At 40.2% G+C, this 23,596-nt stretch overlaps 1 protein-coding gene across 4 annotated transcripts in view; it reads right to left on the bottom strand.

The window, feature by feature from the left end:
- HIVEP1 (HIVEP zinc finger 1) overlaps nt 1–23,596 on the bottom strand; it is a 151,703-nt gene that overhangs the window by 3,014 nt on the left and 125,093 nt on the right. For all 4 annotated transcript variants that reach the window (XM_030817293.1, XM_030817294.1, XM_030817295.1 and 1 more), the window contains one exon: nt 9–499. In XM_030817293.1, the coding sequence (XP_030673153.1) occupies nt 9–499 (491 nt within the window). The remainder of the gene's footprint in view (nt 1–8; nt 500–23,596) is intronic.

Raw genomic sequence — 23,596 nt, 5'->3', positions numbered from 1 at the left:
TCATTTACCTGTGTTATAGCAATAGCTTTTCCTGCCATAGAACTTCTCAGAATTTCTTCTGACTCAGCGTAGTCCACAGACATCTGATGACACGGGGACCTGGAAGCGTCTACAGACAGAATTGTGTCGTTTTCATCTCTCGCGGCATGCTGCCTGGCCTTCCCCGGTGACAGTGTCTTCCTATTGTAGTCAGACTGCGCTGTGCTCAGGATGGTCATTTTGGTGAGCAGCGCCCTGGGCAGAACGTCCATTGGATCCGTGTGTACCCCAGAAAAGCAATCGGTGATCCTGACGTCCTCGTCAGCACTCACAGGGTCCTGAAGGCTACTTCTAGATGGAAGGTGCTGCGGGCTGGCCGTGACCGAGGGCGCGGCTGACAGGACTGATTCAGCCTGGCTGTCCTCATCATCATCTTCATTTTCATTGTCATCCTCATCTGGGCCATCAGATTCTTCAAGATCATATCCAGATCGCTCATAACTGAATCTCTGTTTTTCATCTAATAAAAACAACCAAGAGGGTATGTGATGGAACGCTTTGCAAGTGCACAAATGCTATTTTTAAAATTTTTTATAGGTTTGGCAACTCTGCGCGGATTATAAAAGACAAGGACCTTGCCCACAATGAGCCTCTGCCCTGGCTGAGGAGAAGGCCCTGGGGAAGAATAAGACAGTTGGCCATCAGGATTCAGAGGAGGGCAGCTCCACAGGAGGGGGCCAGGTCAGGGATGAGGAACGGGAAATGACTCTCAGAAGGGGAATGGGGCAGGCGGAGGGTAATCAAGAAACAAGGAAATGAAGGCCTCTAAGATTGCACTTGAAAATCGGTAAAACACAACTGAACTACATATAAAATTAATAAAGAGTTCAATGCAACTCTTTTCCTGAGCTTTTTCTCTATTTTGTATCTTCCCTTTATTGAACAAACTAAATCAAACACAAAAATCTGATGGCTGTTGGTATCTGTGAGCAACATACATTTTCTTTAGATTTGAATAGTATTATAGATGAGGAAAGAAAAGGGCTTTTATCTGAGGAATGTGGGCCCTTTCAAATTACTAGGCCCCAAAGAGGCATTAAGATGAGACAGCAATCACATCCTACTCCCTGCTTTACTGAAGCTGCTTCCCATTGCCACAGGTAGCTGTGAATTAACCTAGTAATGTGGCACCAGACACTATATCCCACACGCTATAGCTTAACCATGGACAGGCAGTCACTAATCACTGTTACTTCTGTATATCCATGAGAATTCCTGACAGAACTGTCTAACAGTCTACGCGGTAACACCAGCCCCCACCCCTACCTCCTGTTTTTTTGTTTTTTTCTTTTTGCCTTTAAAAATCTGCCTGTAACAAAGGCCAAGCAAGCAGTTTGGGTGAAACACCTGGACAACTGTCCTTATTCTGGCTCAAGTCAACTCTTTCGGCCACATTTTGTGCTCGAACTTCTTCTTTTGATTGACACGGGCATGTTTCAATGGTCCTCCGTGTCGTCATATTCACCTAACGTATAAGCCTTCTTATTTACTCAGAGAGATGCTAAAATTTCCTGTCAATTTCTTCTGTGATATGATTCAACCCATTCCTCATAGAAAGGGGGATATTATCAAAAAGTCGTTAGTATCAGCCTCATAACATCATGTGAAACTGAGTTTAACAAGGAATCTTCAAGATGATCCAGGAAATAGTTTCAAAAATCTCAAAAGCTCATGTGGAACTTTTAAACTCTTCACATTTTCAAAATGTTGCAAATTAGAGGCTCTTTTCCACTGAAAGCTTAATAAAATTTAGTTATGGGGGAGGAATGTCACTGAGCTATATATAATAAAGATGACATTGGACAATGTACAGTTTAGCTGTGATACATTCTGCACTTATAGGTAGTTTTTGAAAAGAGAAAAACCTGTAAACAGAGCAACAAGCAATAGGCTGCCTTTCCCAAATGGCCTAGATATTAATTTTTGACTACTTTTTCTTTGTATATGACAAAAATGAGTTCTTAGAGAAAAGTCTTAGAAGACCCATACAAAAGATTTGAGGGTGATTATTTCTAGGGGATGAAAAGAACTTGACATTTTACATTATTTATCATAAACATATGCTACTTTTATAATTAAAAAAACTCAAAGATGAAACATGCATTTAGGTTCCATTAGCATGTGATTTCATAAGCCTTTTGCTTTTAGGGTTCTACTACTTTGCTGTAAAATAAGTAATGAAATAAAATAATACCAAAGTATTGAATGCCTCTAGGGGCCTAGGCTGGAGACAGAATGTGTGATTTCTGGGTAAATACCCAGACTCCTGCGCCTCAGCGACTTCTCGACCTTGCCTGATGTCTGGCATATTGTAAAATTCGAGTCATCCTCAATTTGACTTGAATTTGCCACATCAGTAGCAAATTAGGTATTTTATTTTTTTCTTTTGGAGACGCATCTTCTTTAAAGAAGTAAAATTTGTAAAAAGACTAGAGAGAACTGAATGACTGGGAGAATAAGTTAGTGGAGAGAAAAGATGATTTCATTCAAGGCTGATCTTGCTGTATAGTCTAACAAGGGTGGGACTTGTTTACGTTAAACACACACACACATGCACAGCCTAACTTTAAACTTATTAACTTTTTCCAAACCCATCAATAAGCCGAGGTCCCAGATAATCAACAGCCCAAAATCTAAGGAGACACAAGCTTGTGTCACCGAGGGCGGACACAACAGAACCCCAGTCAGGGGAGTCCCGCTCAAGTATCTGGTTAGAGTCAAGAGTGGGCTGCCAAGATTGTGTGAACCTCTGAGGGTTACATTCTCACACAGGACCTATGCCATGACCATCACCCAGGTGCTCACAGGAAGTTGCGGTAAGAAGTGTCCACTGTGTTCCAGATATGGGGGAGAGAAGCAGTAACCCTAGAGGAGTGGCAAGGAACTACACCTGGATCCATCTCCCCTGCCTCCACCAGGAAAACAAAAGACCTATCCTGTGAGGAGAAGGGCGGCACGCACTGTTGTCCTTAGGACACTGGTAAAAACTCACTGCAGTGTGGAAAGGGAACAGGAAAAACATACACATACAACCTGTCTCCTTGGGGAGGGACAGGATTACACAGAAACCCCCACAACACCTGGGGGAGGGGGAGGAGAACTGAGAAGGCCACAGCCCAGAAACCTAAGAAAATGGTGCAGGTATGAGACTGAAACTCAATCGAAACAGAGACAGCACCCCATCCTCCTCCTCGACCCCCAATGCCAAGCTAAGGAGCTTAGAATTACAGGTAACAAAATAGTGCTTGGAGAGAAACAGGAGAACAAGAATGTGCAGAGACCCTTTCTGAGGCACAGTGCAAAAGGAAGAACTAAAACTAGAACTAAACAGGTGACGTTCTTGTGATCCGACCTCCATACAAAACACAAGGTATCTCTACAGGAACATGAAGCCTTTGCTGCAGTGAGGATAGCTGTAGTGACAACAAATCTCTCAAACCCAGCAAACTCCTAACTAGATTAACTCCCACACTAAAGGCCTCTAGGAAGGAGAGGCATGCACATTTCTAGACATACAAACACTTTCCATGGGTCTCTACCGTCTTACACAAGACGTACAGCTTTCAACACAAAATTACAAGGCATGCAAGAAGGCAAGAAAAAAAACATACTTCAGAGAGACAAAGCAATAATCAGAACCACAGTCATATATGACACCTATGTTAGAAATGACTGAGAATTTAAAATAACTATGGTTAATATTTTGAAGGCTCTAAAGGGAAAGGTAGACAATAACAGATGGGACTTTCAGCTGAGTGATGAAAACTATTAAAAAGAATCCAATGAAAATGGTGCAAATAAAAAATACAGTAACAATATCAAGAAAACTGTTAAATCCAGAATTCTATGCCCATTGAAAATAATTTGCAAAGATGAAAGAGAAATACAGACTTTCTCAGAAAAACAAAAACTGAGGGGATTCATTGCCAGCTGCTTGACCTAGTGGACAATAAATGTTAAACGGAAGTTCCTCGGGCAGAAGGAACATAACATCAGATGGAGGCCTGGATCTACACAAACAAAGAGCAGTGAAAATAGAATAAATGGGGACATAATTTTTTTTCTTATTTTTTAATTGCTCTAAAAGATACCTGAATGTCTAAAACAATGTACCGTGCGTTCATACGATGTAAATGTAAAAAGGCCACAATAGCATTAAGGACAGAAAGGAGGAGCTGTGTATACACTGCAGTAAAGTCTATAGGCTCCATGTAAAGCACTGTAATATTATCTGAAGGTAGATAAATACAAGTTCTTAAAGGTATAAATAATAAGTCAGTAGAGGAAATAGAACAGAATCATAAAAAACACTCGATTAATACTAGAGAAGGCATCAAAAGAAAACTTAAACCCAAAAATGAAACAAACAGAAAACGGCTGCCAATATGGTACATTTTAATCCAATTACACAAATAATAACATTAAAAGGGGTGGTCTAACACATAAAAGACAGAAATGACTAGGATTGAATAAATCACAAGTCCCATGTATATACTGTATATAATAAATGCATTTTAAATACTGATATAAAGACAAATAGGTTGAAAATAAAAGTTTGGAGAAAGATATACTATAAATCAATAACTTTATAAAATACAGCTGCAGAAACTATACTAACATCAGACGAAGTGGACTTCAGAGCAAAGAATATTATGAAGGATAAACAGGAGCATTACATAATGATACAGGTCATCCCATGAACATAACAATCCTAAGTGTGTATGCAATAGAGCTTCAAAATACATGAGCGGAAACTGAAAAAAATAAATCCATCATCAGAGCTGAAGACTTCAATAATCCACTCTTGGTAATTAATGGAACACGTAAATAGAAAATCAGGAAGAACATAAAGACCTGTAAAACACTATCAAGACCTAACAGACATTTATAGAAATGTTCCACTGAACAGCAGAACATACTTTTTATATAAGTGTATGTGGAACATTCACCAGCATATACCATATTCTGAGCTACAAAATAAACCTCAACTATTTAAAATCAGTAGAAACCATACAGACTGTGTTTTTACATGGAAACAGAATTAAACCAGAAATCAATTAATTGGAAGATATCTGAAAAACCATCAAATTATTGCAGAATTAAAGAACACATGCATGATACTGGTACAAGAACAGACACATAGATCAATGGCACAGAATAGAGAACTCAGAAATAAGACTGCACACCAGCAACCATCTGATCTTCAACAAACAAAAAGAAGTGATGGGGGAAAGAGTCCCTATTTAATAAATGATGCTAGGAAAACTGGCTAGCCATAGGCAGAAAACTGAAACTGGACCCCTTCTTTACAATATATATAAAAATTAACTCAAGATGGATTAAAGACTTAAATGTAAAATGCAAAACTATGAAAACCCTAGAAGAAAATCTAGGCGATATCATTAAGGATATAGGCATGGGCAAAGATTTTACGACGAAAACACCAAAAGGAAAAATTGACAAATGGGGTCTAATTAAACTGCAGAGCTTCTGCACAACAAAAGGAACTGTCATCAGAGTGAACACACAACCTACAGACTGGGAGAAAATTTTCACAATCTATTCCTCTGACAAAGGTCTACAAGGAACTTAAACAAATTTATAAGAAAAAAAGTAACCAGATTAAAAAGCGGGCAAAGGACATGGACACTTCTCAAAAGAACACATACATGCAGCCAACAAACATGAAGAAAAGCTCAACATCACTGATCATTAGAGAAATGCAAATCAAAACCACAATGAGACACCATCTCAGGCCAGTCAGAATGGCTATTATTAAAAAGTCAACAAATAACAGATGCTGGAGAGGTTGCAGAGAAAAAGGAATGCTTTGACACTGTTGGTGGGAGTGTAAATTAGCTCAACCATTGTGGAAGACAGTGTGGTGTTTCCTCAAAGACCTACAACTCTGCAGAAATACCATCTGACCCAGCAATCCCATTACTGGGTATATACCCAAAGAAACAGAAATCATTTTATTATAAAGATAACATGCACGCATATGCTCATTCATAATAGCAAAGACATGGAATCAATCTGAATGCCCATAATGATAGACTGGATAAAGAAAATGTGGTGCATGTACACCATGGAATACTCTGCAGCCATAAAAAAGAATGAGATCATGTCCTTTGCAAGGACAGGGATGGATTTGGAAGCCATTATCCTCAGCAAACTAATGCAGGAAGAGAAAACCAAATACCGCATGTTTTCACTTATAAGTGGGAGCTGAACGATGAAAACACACGGACGCATTGCGGGGAACAATACTCACTGGGTCTGTCTGTTGGGGGGTGATGGGGGTGTGGGGGAAGAACATCAGGAAGAAATGCTGGGCTTAATACCTAGATGATGAGATGATTTGTGCAGCAAACCACCATGGCACACGTTTACCTATGTAACAAACCCGCACATCCTGCACATGTACCCCTGAACTTAGAAGTTGAAGAAAAAAAACATATCTCTAAATATTCATTGGGTTAATGAGAAAGTCTCAAAAAATGTCAGATATTTTCAACTGGATGAAAATTAAAATACAACATTCAAACTTTGCGGGATGTAACTAATGCAGTGGTCAGTGGGAAATTTATCGTATTCAACACTTTCATTAGAAAAGAAGAAGGCTCTCGGATAAATCTAAATTTTCAGTTTTAGAAATCAGAAAAAGATGATCAACTAAACTCGAAGCAAGGAGAGGGAAGAAAATAATAAAAATGAGAACAGAAATGATGACATTGAAAAAAGAAAAATAGAGAAAGGCAATGAAACCAAAAGCTGGGTTCTTAGAAAAATTCTCTGGTAACAATAGCCAAGAAAGGAAGACAGAAGATACAAATTACCAACATTAGAAAAGAAAGCGGGGATAAACATACAATTTTTAAAAAATGTATTATACTTTTAAGTTTGGGGATACATGTGGCAAATGTGCAGGTTTGTTACGTAGGTATACATGTGCCATGGTGGTTTGCTGCACCCATCAACCCGTCATCTAGGTTTTAAGCCCCGCATGCATTAGGTATTTGTCCTAATGCTCTCCCTCCGCTTGTCCCCCACCCCCGACAGACCCTGGTGTGTGATGTTCCCCTCCCTGTGTCCATGTGATGAACATACAATTCTATGCATTTGTCAAAAACCACGTATTAAACACCATAAAGTGAATTTTATTGTAAGTAAATAAAAACAGAATCAACTAGGATGTGGGGTGAACCTAAGAGGAATGCAAGCTGAGACAGATGGCTCTGACTGCAGCTGCATGAATGGCACAGCCACGCTAAGGGCATGGAAAGTAAGGTCCTGTCCTAGATAACCTGGGCAAAGGGGGGTTTGACTGGAGACTGTGAAGGCTAGAGACAAGAATGGCACATGCTGCACTGTAATTTTAAATCTGTTTCTTACAGGAGTAAAGGTAAGGATTTCTGAAACTAGTTTATTTATATACTAGAACTGAGCAAATATGTAAACATACGGTAGGTGCGAACCAGGTTTCTCACTGTGGGTGAAGAAGAGAAGGAAATGGAGAAGACTAAAATAAATTCAGTGGTGCTGGACTGGAAGTTATCAGTATGGATTCATATCTTCACTTGTATATATGGAATACACATGTACACTGCAACCTCCACCTCCCAGGTTCAACCGACTCTCTTGCCTCAGCCTCCTGAGTAGCTGGGATCACAGGCACCCGCCACCATGCCCGGCTAATTTTTGCACTTTTAGTAGAGACGGGGTTTCACCATGTTCCTCAGGCGGGTCTTGAACACCTGACCTCAAGTGATCTACCTGCCTTGGCCTCCCAAAGTGCTGGGATTACAGGCATGAGCCACTGCGCCCGGCCCGCCCTAGGGTCTTTTACTCTACTGATACTGCTATTCTCTCAGATAAGCTTGCACCAACAAGCACCTCCCTATTAGCCCCATAGTCAAATCAAGACTTCTCACAAGTACCTTCTGTCTTCCTATTGTTTAACAGGACACTATCAATTCTTGAAATCAATTTCAACACTTCTATTGGTTAACTTGGAAGCACAGGAAATTTCACCCCAATTCACTGTAACCTAGATACCCATTTTAAATTCTTAGTACCTAAAAGTGCTCTTATCTTTTATCTATTTTTGTTTTTTATTTCTTACTCTATTGTACATATGATGACTAAATGGCTCTATTCCGGTTGCAGCCATCCATAGCCTGGATCCTAAGTTAGCACCATTCTGTACAAACTAATACTATTTGATCATAATTCAAACAAGGACTAATTAAGGAGTTGACTTTTTCTCAGAGAATGATTTAATAGATGAAAAATGCAGTTAATTACTTTTAAAGTGTTGAGCCCACAGCTCATAAATGTCAGAGCTGAGATTCAAACCCATGTTAGTGTATGCCTAGACATTCCACATTCAATCATATTTTAAAAATCTAACCACAGAATCATCAGAAAGGTCAACAATGAATTACAGTCAATAAGCTACCTTATAAATATGCATGAATTCAATGTTTGTAGGTATAGACTTTAAGAGCATCATATAATTATTTGATTACAAGTAACAGAATATACAAAATATAGTCCCCAAGGAGAATGTAAATAATTGAACTTTTAAAATTTCAAATATACTGCATTGTATAAAAGTTTAAGAATCAGTTATAAATATTTTAAATTGTTAAGATATATATGTTTCAAGCATGCTGATTTCTTTTGTAGTATATGCAAATAATATGAACAATTTAAAATGAACACCATATATTTTTTTATGTATGTAAAAGCTATTTGAAGTGTAAAACTATTTGGCTCCATTTTAATCTTATTTTGCCTTGATTATATCAAATTTCAGGTCAGGTCAGGATTAGCAGTATGGGTGAGAAGACACACAGGGTGGCTTCTCTGCTCCCTTCTCCCCTCCTGGACCAGCCACATGCCTGTAGCTTGGAGAGGATGTAGGAGGGGCTGGGATTCCTTTCCTGGGTTTCTTTCACTGAGATAAGCACAGAATGATGTTTCTGTCTCTGAATACATAGTATCTGAAATCTCTGCTAGAGGAGACCACTGTCAAAGTTTAAAAACCTACAAATGAATTTTGAATCATTATGTATTCGTTAAACAGGACTGATATTCTGGGTAACAGAGAAAAGATAAAATGGGTAGCTTAAATGAACAGAAGACAATGGTATCCTTTTAAATATCCACGGCACCAAAACAAAGCACAGACAACTCTGCCCTCTGTTTGGATTCATACGAATAAAAGTCCTTTATATACTTCCCTGTCTCCCTTAACCTCTGCCCCTGCCCCCTAAACAAGACTACTGCTGCTGAATCAAAAGTCGTACTGATAGAAGACCCAGAAAGGAAAAGTGCCTTGCCTGGGATCAACAAGTCTGTGAGGACAAGAACAAGGACTGGTTATGGACTCAAAACACTTGTCATAGATGACTCTGTGATACTGCTCACTTTGCTACTGCATGTTACTTAATGTAACAACTATGATACTGTGTTGAGTAACTGGCTTTTTATTGTTGTCTTTTTTGTTTTTTGTTTTTTTGAGATGGAGCCTCGGAGTCCTGCTCCGTCACCCAGGCTGGAGTGCAGTGGCATAATCTCGGCTCACTGCAACCTCTGCCTCCCAGGTTCAAGCGATTCTCCTGCCTCAGCCTCCCGAGTAGCTGGGATTACAGGTGCTTGCCACCACGCCTGGCTAATTTTTGTATTTTTAGTAGAGATGGGGTTTCACCATGTTGTCCAGGCTGGTCTCGAACTCTGGACCTCAAGTGATCCACCCACCTCAGCCTCCCAAAGTGCTGGGATTACAGGTGAGTAACTGTTATATCAGGGATTGGCAAACTATGGTCACCAGCTGCATGTGGCTCTCCACTGGTTCTTGTGAATAAAGTTTTATTGGAACACAGCCAGGCTCATTTGTTTACATACTGTCTATGGCTGCTTTTGTGCTACAGTCACAGTTTAGTAGACAGAGAATATGTGGCTTGCAAAGCCTAAAATATTTACTATCCAGCCCTGGACATAAAAGGTTTGCTAACATCTATGCCGCATCACCCTCCATGTTTAAACCTAATTACCACCCCATGACAGAGTTGATACCACACCCATCGTCCACAAGGAAGTTCAGACACTTGTACTGTATATGATTAGAATGCATCAAAGCCAGGATTCAAAAACAGGTTTCTAGGAACTTAGGAGCCCCGTCATTATGCCAACAAGATACACTGACTTTCTCCTTTTCTATTACAATTGTTCCTTTCTTGGTGTGTATAATACAGACTAATACTTCAGGAGGGTAAGCACTGTGGCTTACCCCTTTGCAGCCATCAGAGACTCTAGACCAGACCTAAGGAATCTATATTTGCTTAGCAAATTCATAAATAAATGGTCCTAAAAGTTCCAAATTATGTCCTCCCAGACACATTCCCCTCTCGTTATAAACAAATGTTCCTAATACTCAATAAAATTTTATATCAGCACAGGATTAATTCCTTTATTTTCTGTGAATTTCAATTCATGATGGAAAAAGCAGGCATATGACGTAGCAATATTTTTGTCAAAAGTAAAGGTTTTGATAAATTTATGTCAAACTACTTCACTAAAGATATATTTTAAAAGTTATCACTTAAAGATGAGTCAGGTGAATCGCAATCTGTCCGCCCACTGCTGCCAGACAGTGACACCTGCTGGAAGAGTCGGAGTCGCAAAAGCAGCAGGAGGGGCTCCCTGAGAAGGGGCTCCCGAGGGTAGCAACCTTCTTTTGTTGTTGAAGTTTGCCTGTTTTTGTTTTTCACATATGTTTAGAAATATTACTCTGAAAGCCAGATAAACAATGGCAACCTAGGGAAAAAATTTTTTTAAAGAATGTGAATACAATTATATGTATATTTTAAAGATAAAATCATCATTAAAAACATAATGGGGCAGAGTTTAATGTCTGTTAACTTTAGGAAGTAAACCAAAATACTGTGTCATGTGTGTGTCCTTCAAAATAATATTAGCACTGCTTTATTTTAAGTATAAATCCTAAAGCCTATTATGGTTTCACATTCTACACATGGAAGTGTTTCTTAAAAAGAGTAATAATGTGTTCTATAAAAATCCTGATGATAATATATTCTACAGGTTTCATTTGGAAAAAAAGCTTTGTTAGTAATTTTTAAAAATTCACCTAAATTATTTTTAAGAGTAAATGTGATATAGGTTTTAAAACCTGTGATCAAACATCATCTTTACTGTAAGTACTTAAACTCCAACAAGAATGTTTCTCACTGCACTTCGTCATACTAAACGGCTCTCCTAGCTGGCAGCTGAGGGTACACATTAACATTCCTTGCATTGAAGTCCAGCATTTGTTGACGAAAACACTCTTCGGATCAAAGGATGAAAAGCAAATTGCTGGCGGCATGATTTTTGACACAAAACGTGAAAACTAAAATGTAGTCACTAATATCCCAAGAACAGGAGAACAAAATCCCTGAGGCTATATCATGTTTTATGGCAAGAAAACAAGGGAATGTGCAGTGGAGCTGAGGGATTAGGCTTCCCATGAGCATTTATCATTGCAACTCAAGTTGCTAATTTTAAACTAAATAGAAGCTTCTTTTAAATGCCAAATGTCCACATTTTAATGGCTGGCTTATAAAAATGTATAATTCCTCCTGCTTCATTAAAAGCAAACATTTCCCAACATACCCTAATTTATTCCATTGAGAATTAGAACATGAATTCCATCTGCTAAAAGATAAGACAGGTAGCCGCACAGCCTGCTGTTGCTAAGGGTGGTAAAGAATTCAGAAGGGGTCTGTGGCCTTTCATCACATCATTTTCACATCACCCTTTAATGAACACTTTATCAACCAGGGACCAGGCACAATATGATGGTGAATGATAACCTGGGTGTGGTGTGGTTGGCAGAGTAGAGAACAGGTCTAGGATCTTTAAAAGGAAAAGATTGAAGATAATGCTTGGAAAACACTGACATTAATTAGAAAGAAATATGGAGACAACCTTTAGTGAAAAACAAAACAATGCATATGTAAGGGAGTAACTCAGCACAAACACAGCATAAGACCTGGGCTTTTTCCAGAATGCTATGAGCTGACCGAGATATTACTAAGTGGTAATGATGTTTAAAAAATAAATACTATACTGGGGTGCGTTGCAGTAACACTGACTGCCTCTAAGTGTTTAGTACATTTTGTTTAATGAATGAAAGCTCAGAGACATTTCCTGGTGATGATTATGTTTATGCTACAGAAAAGATCAGTTAAATGACTAAGCCCCCAAATGTGTCCTATAAACCTGAAAACACAATCCTTAGGTTTCTGGGTACCGTTCTGCAAACTCTGGCAGGGGTTGTGACTTGTTCGATTTACAATCAGGTCTCCCAAATTTTGTCCTTTTTAAAAAAAGGTTTAACCCCACTTCCCATGTCAGAAATCATCAAGACTCAAACATACAAGGCATGCTCCTACATATCCTATTAGTATCAAGTATACGTCACTTTCAGAAAAGCATGCCGAGTCTAATATTCCCTCTTCACATGCTGCAGGACCCCACTACTGATGTCACTACCACCCTGTTGTTAGGGAACAGGAAGTGTGCCTACCAAAACAGAGAAGACAATTTTCATATTGATCAAGACTCGATGTTTCATAGTACTGCTTCCTGAAAAGACACGTGGCTCCTGATGTGGGCCATTTTTCTTTCAGCACTGTTTTATCTAATAGTCATCTATAATCTGTTAGCATGACGAAACGACATACTTTGACTGTGTTTGGGAGAACTCAGGGAATAAAAGAGTTTCCTGGGTTATTTTGGATTTTCAGTTTTCATATAGCTAAACCAGACATCCCTCGATAACTGCAGGTGTGAAGACATAATGAAAGGTGTCTGAAAAGCCACCAAAATCACTGTTTGGAATAAAAGTAAGAGACTGACTTTGATAACTTCTGTGGAACCTCACTGCTGGCAAAACCAGGATTGTCCTGAATTTCTACTGCTGACACACAGCAAATGAAATCCCGGTGTGGTTTCTAGCAGTCTACTTGTGTAGTACGACTAATATTCGAATTATGTTAGATTAAGAAGATGAGAGATGATATCAAGACCCCATGATACCACAAAAGGCTGTTCACCATTAAAAGGAAAAGGCAGCAAGTTTATGTGTTAAAAGATCCCACTTTACACGATACAATGTTCTCACTTATCCTCACTGACTGGGCTAAGAAAATGGAGAATACACTGTCAGGCAGGACTCTCAAGAATGGCAGAGGCTCTACATAGTGGCTCACTTCTCAAAAGGAGCTGCTGCCAAGAGTCTGCTCCCCAAGAGGGGCAGGCACCCCCTATGATGAGGAAGGTGGGGATGCATTGGGGTGTGAAGAGGATGCAGGGGAGAACCAGGCACATGAGCTCACTCGACAGTGACCAGCCTCCAGGCCTCCCTAGCTTTGTTCTGCTGGGCTGTCCACTTCAAAACTTGAAACTGTAGTACCAGAAACATTTTATTCTCCTTCATCATGTTTTAAGTCAGCCACTTCTTCTACTCCTACTGTATGTCTAATATAGTAATCATTTGCATTTTTCCTTGGAAAATAAAATTGTTAGTAAAATGAAACACTTTATAACACATTGCTCTCTTTATAACATTCTTATAGAGTTGATTGGGGCAAGGTTTTAAAACATATACAGAAGCGTTAAAGTAGGACAAGTGGAGGCCTTATCTTTTCCCAGAGGCTACTCTGTGGTGAAAGTTCTACACCACAGTGATCCCGGGCCAGAGCAGAAACTAATTCCAGGGGAAATAATGCTTCCTAGTTTAATAAATTGATAGCGATATTTCCAAATTAGTCATTATACATTTATACATAGACATAAAAAACGGGATATCACAAGGGAAAATCATTTCAGACTTTCCATCCAAACTGTTAAACTCCATCTGGTGGAGAATGAGAGAGGCTGAAGTCCTGAGGTACTTCTTTTATAAAACACTCATCCACCCAGAACAAAGGCTTTGGCTCTGTGGGAGTATTGGCATTATTGTTGCTGAATGGGATCATGCACTTAATGAAACATGCTTCTTTCTGTCATTACTGTCTAAATTCCCACTATAAAATAAAACAGCAGCAACAGCACAAAACAAACAAACAACAAACCTCAACAAGGAAAATTCAAGGGTCACAGATTAAAATCCCTATAATCTTTTATCTTGTCTCCAGAACATTTGAGAACATAACCCAGGATAAAAGTAAGATATATGTGGTCCTAAAGGGGCAATGGCTTTAAACAACTTCAGTTCAGACTTTTGTAATCAAAGAAACGCTGTTATGTGTCACTATTTAGAAAAATTAAAATACTCAAGAATCCTATCTAAAAGATAATAGTTTTCAAGTCTCAGAACATGAAGAAATGGGTATAAACTGACATGACAGGGGTGTTCATTGTATCCAGGCCCAGTGAATAGAGTTTAAACCTGAAATGGCAGTTCTCATGCTGAAACTCCCCTGCACAGCATCTATTACCTGTCCCCCAGCCTGCTTCCCAGCCTTGGGCCCTGTGGAACTCTCTTGTTTTTCTGTCCCATTCACACTCTTATACCCTATTCCTCTTCCCCAACCTGTGTGTCTTTGGTCAAGCAACTCCTTGGTCTAGAATGTTTGCCCTTCCTTTCCCTCCTCACCAACAGCCTTCCAAATGAAGCAGTGTAGGGATAAATAAATTCCTTCCCTTCCTTCTGGGACCACTTTGGCCATCACCGGTCTTTCCCTGATTCTAGCCTTGGGAAGTGAACCTTGCCAAATTTGGGCTCATGCCACGTCGTAGCCATCAGCCAGGAGCTCCTGAGAGAAAGTAATTGTGCACACATTGAATAGGTGCCGAAGTGATACATTAAAAAAAAAAAAAATCATTCAAAAAGAGAATAAACTTTTCTCCTCTGGAGCTATTAAAAAACAACAGATCTATATCAACCTGGAATGATCATTACTGAGGATGAGAACACAGAATAGTCAAAACACTTGAATCATCTTCTAGTCATCTGATCCAATAACCAATAAATAACAAATTAACAAACAAATGCCATTATCACATCAACAATACCTATACTGACCTTGGCCATATAACATAAACACTATAAGTAAAGGTATCAAGTAGCACAGTTACCATTTGATTTTAGTGAAGGAATTTAATGAAAAACGATTATATCTAATTACTATTACTATTATTTTTTTGAGATGGAATTTAGCTCTTGTTGCCCAGGCTGGAGTGCAATGGCACGATCTCGGCTCACGGCAATCTCCGCCTCCTGGGTTCAAGCAATTCTCTTGCCTCAGCCTCCCGAACAGCTGGGATTACAGGCATGCACCACCATGTCCGGCTAATTTTTATATTTTTAGTTGAGACAGGATTTCTCCATGTTAGTCAGGCTGGTCTTGAACTCCCAACCTCAGATGATCCACCTGTCTTGGCCTCCCAAAGTGCTGGGATTACAGGTGTGAGCCACTGCACCCGGCCGACTATATCTAATTCTAAAATTAATAATATTGAATTATTTCCTAGATTACAGAAAGCTGCTGCCAAGAACAGATTATACTGTCCTTTTTAAAAAAAGGTTTACCCCATTTCTCATGTCAGAGACCATCAAGGCTCAAACATATGAAGCATGTTCTTACATATCCTATTAGCATCACTTAAATGTATGTCACTTTCAGAAAAGCAGGCAGAGTCTAATATTCCTTCTTCACATGCTGCAGGACTACAGATTTTAGAGATTTTTTTCTAGTAATTCAATAAACAACTGTTTATTACCTACTATTTGCCAGGCACAATCCTAAGGAGCTGAAGATACAGCAGCAAGCAAAACATCATCTTTGCCCTTACATAATTTATTTTCTAGTTGGAAGAAACAGATAATAAACACACACACACGTGTCTGGTGGTGAAGTGCTATGAGGAAAAAGAAAACAGAATAAAGGGCGTTAAGTGATGCTAGCAGTAAGAGGGTGTGCCTTTTGTTTTTATATATATTTATATTTATATATATTTATATTCAGGAAGGCTCCACTGATCAAGGGACATCTGCTAGAGAGCTGAAGGCAGGGTGGCGTAAGTCTCACAGTATCTCGTAGAGGGCGTTCTTTTTTTTTATTTATACTTTAAGTTCTAGGGTACATGTGCAAAATGGGCAGGTTTGTTTACATAGGGTATACATGTGCCATGTTGGTTTGCTGCACCCATAAACTCGTCATTTACATTAGGTATTTCTCCTAATGCTATCCCTCCCCCAGGCCCACACCCCATGACAGGCCCCAGGGTGTGATGTTCCCCTCCCTGTGTCCAAGTGTTCTCATTGCTCAATTCCCACCTATGAGTGAGAACGTGCGGTGTTTGGTTTTCTGTCCTTGTGATAGTTTACTCAGAATGATGATTTCCAGCTGCATCCAAGTCCCTGAAAAGGACACGGACTCATCCATTTTTATGGCTGCATAGTATTCCATGGTGTATATGTGCCACATTTTCTCAATCCAGTCTATCATTGATGGACATCTGGGTTGGTTCCAAGTCTTTGCTATTGTGAATAGTGCCGCAATAAACATACATGTGCATGTGTCTTTATAGTAGCATGATTTATAATCCTTTGGGTATATACCCAGTAATGGGATGGCTGGGTCAAATGGTATTTCTAGTTCTAGATCCTTGAGGAATCACCACAGTCTTCCACAATGGTTGAACTAGTTTACACTCCCACCAACAGTGTAAAAGTGTTCTGATTTCCCCACATCCTCTCCATCATTTGTTGCTTGCAACTTTTTAATGATCGCCATTCTAACTGGTGTGAGGTGGTATCTCACTGTGGTTTTGATTTGCATTTCTCTGATGACCAGTGATGATGAGCATTTTTTCATGTGTCTGTTGGCTGCATAGATGTCTTCTTTTGAGAAGTGTCTGTTCATATCCTTTGCCCACTTTTTGATGGGGTTGTTTGTTTACTTCTTGTAAATTTGTTTGTTTGTTGATTCTGGGTATCAGCCCTTTGTCAGACGAGTAGATTGTAAAAATTTTCTCCCATTCTGTAGGTTGCCTGTTCACTCTGATGGTAGTTTTGTGCAGAAGCTCTTTAGTTTAATTAGATCCCATTTGTCAATTTTGGCTTCTGTTGCCATTGCTTTTGGTGTTTTAGACATGAAGTCCTTGCCCATGCCTATGTCCTGAATGGTACTGCCTAGGTTTTCTTCTAGGGTTTTTATGGTTTTAGGTCTAACATTTAAGCCTTTAATCCATCTTGAATTAATTTTTGTATAAGGTGTAAGGAAGGGATCCAGTTTCAGCTTTCTACATATGGCTAGCCAGTTTTCCTAGCACTGTTTATTAAATAGGGAATCCTTTCCCCTTTTCTTGTTTTTGTTAGATTTGTCAAAGATCAGATGGTTGTAGATGTGTGGTGTTATTTCTGAGGCCTCTGTTCTGTTCCATTGGTCTATATATCTGTTTTGGTACCAGTACCATCCTGTTTGGTTACTGTAGCCTTGTTGTATAGTTTGAAGTCAGATAGCATGATGCCTCCAGCTTTGTTCCTTTTGCTTAGGATTGTCTTGGCAATGTGGGCTGTTTTTTGGTTCCATATGAACTTTAAAGTAGTTTTTTTCCAATTCTGTGAAGAAAGTCATTGGTAGCTTGATGGAGATGGCACTGAATCTATAAATTACCTTGGGCAGTATGGCCATTTTCACAATATTGATTCTTCCTGTCCGTGAGCATGGAATGTTCTTCCATTTGTGTCCTCTTTTATTTTGTTGAGCAGTGGTTTGTAGTTCTCCTTGAAGAGGTCCTTCACATCCTTTGTAAGTTGGATTCTTAGATATTTTATTCTCTTTTTAGCAATTGAGAATGGGAGTTCACTCATGATTTGGCTCTCTGTTTGTCTGTTATTGGTGTATAGGAATGCTTGTGATTTTTGCACATTGATTTTGTATCCTGAGACTTTGCTGAAGTTGCTTATCAGCTTAAGGAGATTTTGGGCTGAGACAATGCGGTTTTCTAAATATACAATCATGTCATCTGCAAACAGGGACAATTTGACTTCTTCTTTTCCTAATTGAACACCCTTTATTTCTTTCTCTTGCCTGATTGCTTTGGTCAGAACTTCCAACACTATGTTGAATAGGAATGGTGAGAGAGGGCATCCTTGTCTTGTGCCATTTTTCAAAGGGACTGCTTCCAGCTTTTGCCCATTCAGTATGATATTGGCTGTGGGTTTGTCATAAATAGCTCTTATTATTTTGAGATACGTTCCATCAATACCTAGTTTACTGAAATTTTTTTAGCATGAAGGGCTATTTAATTTTATCAAAAGCCTTTTCTGCATCTATTGAGATAATCATGTGGTTTTTGTCATTGGTTCTGTTTATGTGATGGATTATGCTTATTGATTTGCATATGTTGAACCAGCCTTGCATCCCAGGGATGAAGCCCACTCGATCACAGTGGATAAGCTTTTAGATGTGCTGCTGGATTTGGTTTCCCAGTATTTTATTGAGGATTTTCACATGGATGTTCATCAGGGATATTAGTCTAAAATTCTCTTTTTTTTGTTATGTCTCTGCCAGGCTTTGGTATCAGGATGATGCTGGCCTCATAAAATGAGTTAGGGAGGATTCCCTCTTTTTCTATTGATTGGAATAGTTTCAGAAGGAATGGTACCAGCTCCTCTTTGTACATCTGGTAGAATTCGGCTGTAAGTCCGTCTGGTCCTGGACTTTTTTTGGTTGGTAGGCTATTAATTATTGCCTCAATTTCAGAACCTGTTATTAGTCTATTCAGAGACTGAACTTTTTCCTGGTTTAGTCTTGGGAGGGTGTATGTGTCCAGGAATTTATCCATTTCTTCTAGATTTTCTAGATTATTTCCATAGAGGTGTTTATAGTATTCTCTGATGACAGTTTGTATTCTGTGGGATCGGTGGTGATATCCCCGTTATCACTTTTTATTGTGTCTACTTGATTCTTCTCTCTTTTCTTCTTTGTCTTGCTAGCAGTCTATCAATTTTGTTGATCTTTTCAAAAAACCAGCTCCTGGATTCATTGATTTTTTGAAGGTTTTTTGTGTCTCTATCTCCTTCAGTTCTGCTCTGATCTTAGTTATTTCTTGCCTTCTGCTAGCTTTTGAATTTGTTTGCTCTTGCTTCTCTAGTTCCTTTAATTGTGATGTTAGGGTGTCGATTTTAGATCTTTCCTGCTTTCTCTTGTGGGCATTTAGTGCTATAACTGTCCTTCTACACACTGCTTTAAATGTGTCCCAGAGATTCTGGTACATTGTGTCTTGGTTCTCATTGGTTTCAAAGAACATCTTTATTTCTGCCTTCATTTCATTATTTACCCAGTAGTCATTCAGGAGCATGTTGTTCAGTTTCCATGTAGTTGTGCAGTTTTGAGTGAGTTTCTTAATCCTGAGTTCTATATTTGACTGCACTGTGGTCTGAGAGGCAGTTTGTTGTGATTTCTGTTCTTTTACATTTGCTGAGGAGTGCTTTACTTCCAACTATGTGGTCAATTTTAGAATAAGGGCAATGTGGTGCTGAGAAAAATGTATATTCTGTTGATTTGGGGCAGAGAGTTCTGTAGATGTCTATTAGGTCTGCTTGGTGCAGAGCTGAGTTCAAGTCCTGGATATCCTTGTTAACCTTCTCTCTCGTTGATCTGTCTAATATTGACAGTGGGGTGTTAAAGTCTCCCATTATTATTGTGTGGGAGTCTAAGTCTCTTTGTAGGTCTCTAAGGACTTGCTTTATGAATCTGGGTGCTCCTGTATTGGGTGCATATATATTTAGGATAGTTAGCTCTTCTTGTTGAATTGATCCCTTTACCATTATGTAATGGCCTTCTTTGTCTCTTCTGATCTTTGCTGGTTTAAAGTCTGTTTTATCAGAGACTAGGATGGCAACCCCTGCCTTTTTTTTTTTTTGCTTTCCATTTGCTTGGTAGATCTTCCTCCATCCCTTTATTTTGAGTCTATGTGTGTCACTGCATGTGAGATGCGTCTCCTGAATACAGCACACTGATGGGTCTTGACTCTTTATCCAATTTGCCTGTGTCTTTTAATTGAAGCATTTAGCCCATTTACATTAAAGGTTGATATTGTTATGTGTGAATTTGATCCTCTCATTATGTTAGCTGGTTATTTTGCCCGTTAGTTGATGCAGTTTCTTCCTAGCATTGATAGTCTTTACAATTTGGCATGTTTTTGCAATAGCTGATACTGGTTGCTCCTTTCCATGTTTAGTCATTCCTTCAGGAACTCTCGTAAGGCAGGTCTGGTGGTGACAAAATCTCTCAGCATTTGCTTGTCTATAAAGGATTTTTTTTCTCCTTCACTTATGAGGCTTAGTTTGGCTAGATATGAAATTCTGGGTTGAAAATTCTTTTCTTTAAGAATGCTGAGTACTGGCCCCCACTCTCTTCTGGCTTGTAGAGTTTCTGCCGAGAGATTTGCTATTAGTCTGATGGGCTTCCCTTTGTGGGTGACCCGACCTTTCTCTCTGGCTGCCCTTAACATTTTTCCCTTCATTTCAACCTTGGTGAATCTGATAATTATGTGTCTTGCGGTTGCTCTTCTCGAAGGGTATCTTTGTGGTGTTCTCTGTATTTCCTGAATTTGAATATTGGCCTGCCTTGCTAGGTTGGGGAAGTTCTCCTGGGTAATATCCTGAAGAGTGTTTTCCAACTTGGTTCCATTCTCCCCGTCACTTTCAGGTACACCAATCAGATGTAGATTTGGTTTTTTCACATAGTCCCATATTTCTTGGAGGCTTTGTTCGTTTCTTTTTACTCTTTTTTCTCTAACCTTCTCTTCTTGCTTTATTTCATTAATTTGATCTTCAATGACTGATACCCTTTATTCCACTTGATCGAATCAGCTATTGAAGCTTGTGCATGCGTCACGTAATTCTCGTGCCACGATTTTCAGCTCCATCAGGTCATTTAAGGTCTTCTCTACACTGTTTATTTTAGTTAGCCATTTGTCTAATCTTTTTTCAAGGTTTTTAGCTTCCTTGCAATGGGTTCAAACATCCTCCTTTAGCTCGGAAAAGTTTGTTATTACTGACCTTCTGAAGCCTACTTCTGTCAGCTCGTCAAAGTCATTCTCCATCCAGCTTTGTTCTGTTGCTGGCGAGGAGCTGCGATCCTTTGGAGGAGAAGTTGCTCTCTGGTTTTTAGAATTTTCAGCTTTTCTGGTCTGGTTTCTCCCCATCTTTGTGATTTTATCTACCTTTGGTCTTTGATGTTGGTGACCCACAGATGGGGTTTTGGTGTGGATGTCCTTTTTGTTGATGTTGATGCTAATCCTTTCGTTTGTTAGTTTTCCTCCTAACAGTCAGGTCCCTCAGCTGCACATCTGCTGGAGTTTGCTGGAGGTCCCCTCCAGGCCCTGTATGCCTGGGTATCACCAGCAGAGGCTGAAGAACAGCAAATATTGCAGAACGGCAAATATTGCAGAACGGCAAATATTGGTGCCTGATCCTTCCTCTGGAAGCTTCACCCCAGAGGGGTACCCACCTGTATGAGGTGTCAGTTGGCCTCTACTGGGAGGTGTCTCCCAATTAGGCTACACAGGGGTCAGGGACCCACTTGAGGAGGCAGTCTGTCCATTCTCTGAGCTCAAACACCATGCTGGGAGAACCACTGCTCTCTTCAGAGCTGTCAGACAGGAATGTTTAAGTCTGCAGAAGTTTCTGCTGTCTTTTGCTCAGCTATGCCCTGCCCTCAGAGGTGGAGACTACAGAGGCAGCCTGCCTTGCTGAGCTGCGGTGGGCTCTGCCCAGTTTGAGCTTCCCCGGCCTCTTTGTTTACCTACTCAAGCCTCAGCAATGGCGGATGCCACTCCCCCTGCCAGGCTGCTGCCTCACAGGTAGATCTCAGACTGCTGCACTAGCAGTGAGCAAGGCTCCGTGGGCGTGGGATCCACCAAGCCAGATGCGGGATGTAATCTTCTGGTGTGCCATTTGCTAAGACTGTTGGAAAAGTGCAGTATTTGGGTGGGAGCGTCCCGTTTTTCCAGGTACTGTCTGTCACAGTGTCCCTTGGCTGGGAAAGGGAAATCCCCTGACCCCTTGTGCTTCCTGGGTGAGGCGATGCCCTGCCCTGCTTTGGCTCACCCTCCGTGGGCTGCACCCTCTGTCCAACCAGTCCCAATGAGATGAACCAGGTACCTCAGTTGGAAATGCAGAAATCATCCATCTTCTGCATCAATCATGCTGGGAGCTGCAGACTGGAGCTGTTCCTATTCGGCCATCTTGGAACAGAATCCTCCTAGAGGGCATTCTTAACAGAGGAAAGGAGTGCAAAGTCCCTGAGACAGGGGCCTGCTGGGGGTGTTCAAGAAAGAGGCAGGAGACCCACGTGGCTGCAGCTGAGCACGCAAGGGAGGAAGGATGGGGAGCTGAGCCTCAGGGAGATGGTAAAGAGGAAGACTGGTGGGTGCCTGACCAGTGCTCCAAATGAGTCAGGAAACCCCTGTGGCTTTTAAGCAAAGGAATGACACAATTGTTACAAGGCCACTTTGGCTGCTATGTGGAAGACAGTCTGTAAAGGAGCAGGGTAGAACCAGAGACCAATCAGGAGCTATTCCAGAAGCAATTTAGTAGAGAGGATGTGGCTGGCGTAGGGTGTTGGAGGTGATTAAAAGTGGATGGATTCTGAAGACATTTTGAAGTGAAGAGCCAAAAGGTTTTACTGGTAGATTAGAGGCAACACGTGAGAAAGATGGGCATCAAGGATGACTTCAAGATTTTTGGCCAAGCAGCTGGAAGGATGGTGGAAGACTACGGGGGAAGTGTGCTTAGAGGTAAGGGGTGAACCAGGGATCTGGGACACATCAGACCTGAGATACTAGTTAGACACCCCAACAGAGACTGGTGGGGTAAGTCAGAATGATACCCACATGTGGAACGAACTGGGGCATCATCAGCACAGAGATGGTATCTGAAGTCAGGAGACCGGATGAGACTACCTACAAAGTAAGCACAGACAGGAAGAGAAGAGATCAAAGGCCACAGCCCTGGGGCCTATGGGAGAGGCTGGGGAGGTGAGGAGGAGCCAGCACAGAAGACTGAAAAGGAACAGCTGGTACCACTCTGGGCTAGTGGAAGGCTAGAAACAGTGCACCCTCCAGACACAGCATCATGCTGCAGGCTTCTGGCTTGCCCCCTCAAACAGGGACATGTGCAGAATTGCTAAGCAAAATCCCATCTCCAGCTATCATCAGTTTAATGGAGTAAAAGTTTGTTTCAAAGAATAATGAGACCCAATCTTAGTAATCAATAAACCAGAAAGACAACAAACAAATCCATCAAATTGGCCAAAAATTTAAATTCTAACAATATTAGGTATAATTAAAGAGGTGAGGAAATGGAAAGTCTCTTCTGGAGAACAATGTAAAATTTCATCAAGCACAATATCTAGGTATCTACATACAAAGTGGTGCTGTTTATGCAAATTTAAAATACAAACATAAAATCACACACTATTCATAGACCTATACATGTATGTTGAATGAACTGAAAGGAAAACCCCCA

This window comes from Nomascus leucogenys, chromosome 8 (genome assembly GCF_006542625.1).
Source record: "Nomascus leucogenys isolate Asia chromosome 8, Asia_NLE_v1, whole genome shotgun sequence".
NCBI classification, from domain to species: Eukaryota; Metazoa; Chordata; class Mammalia; order Primates; family Hylobatidae; genus Nomascus; species Nomascus leucogenys.
This window is presented reverse-complemented; position numbering and strand designations above follow the sequence as displayed.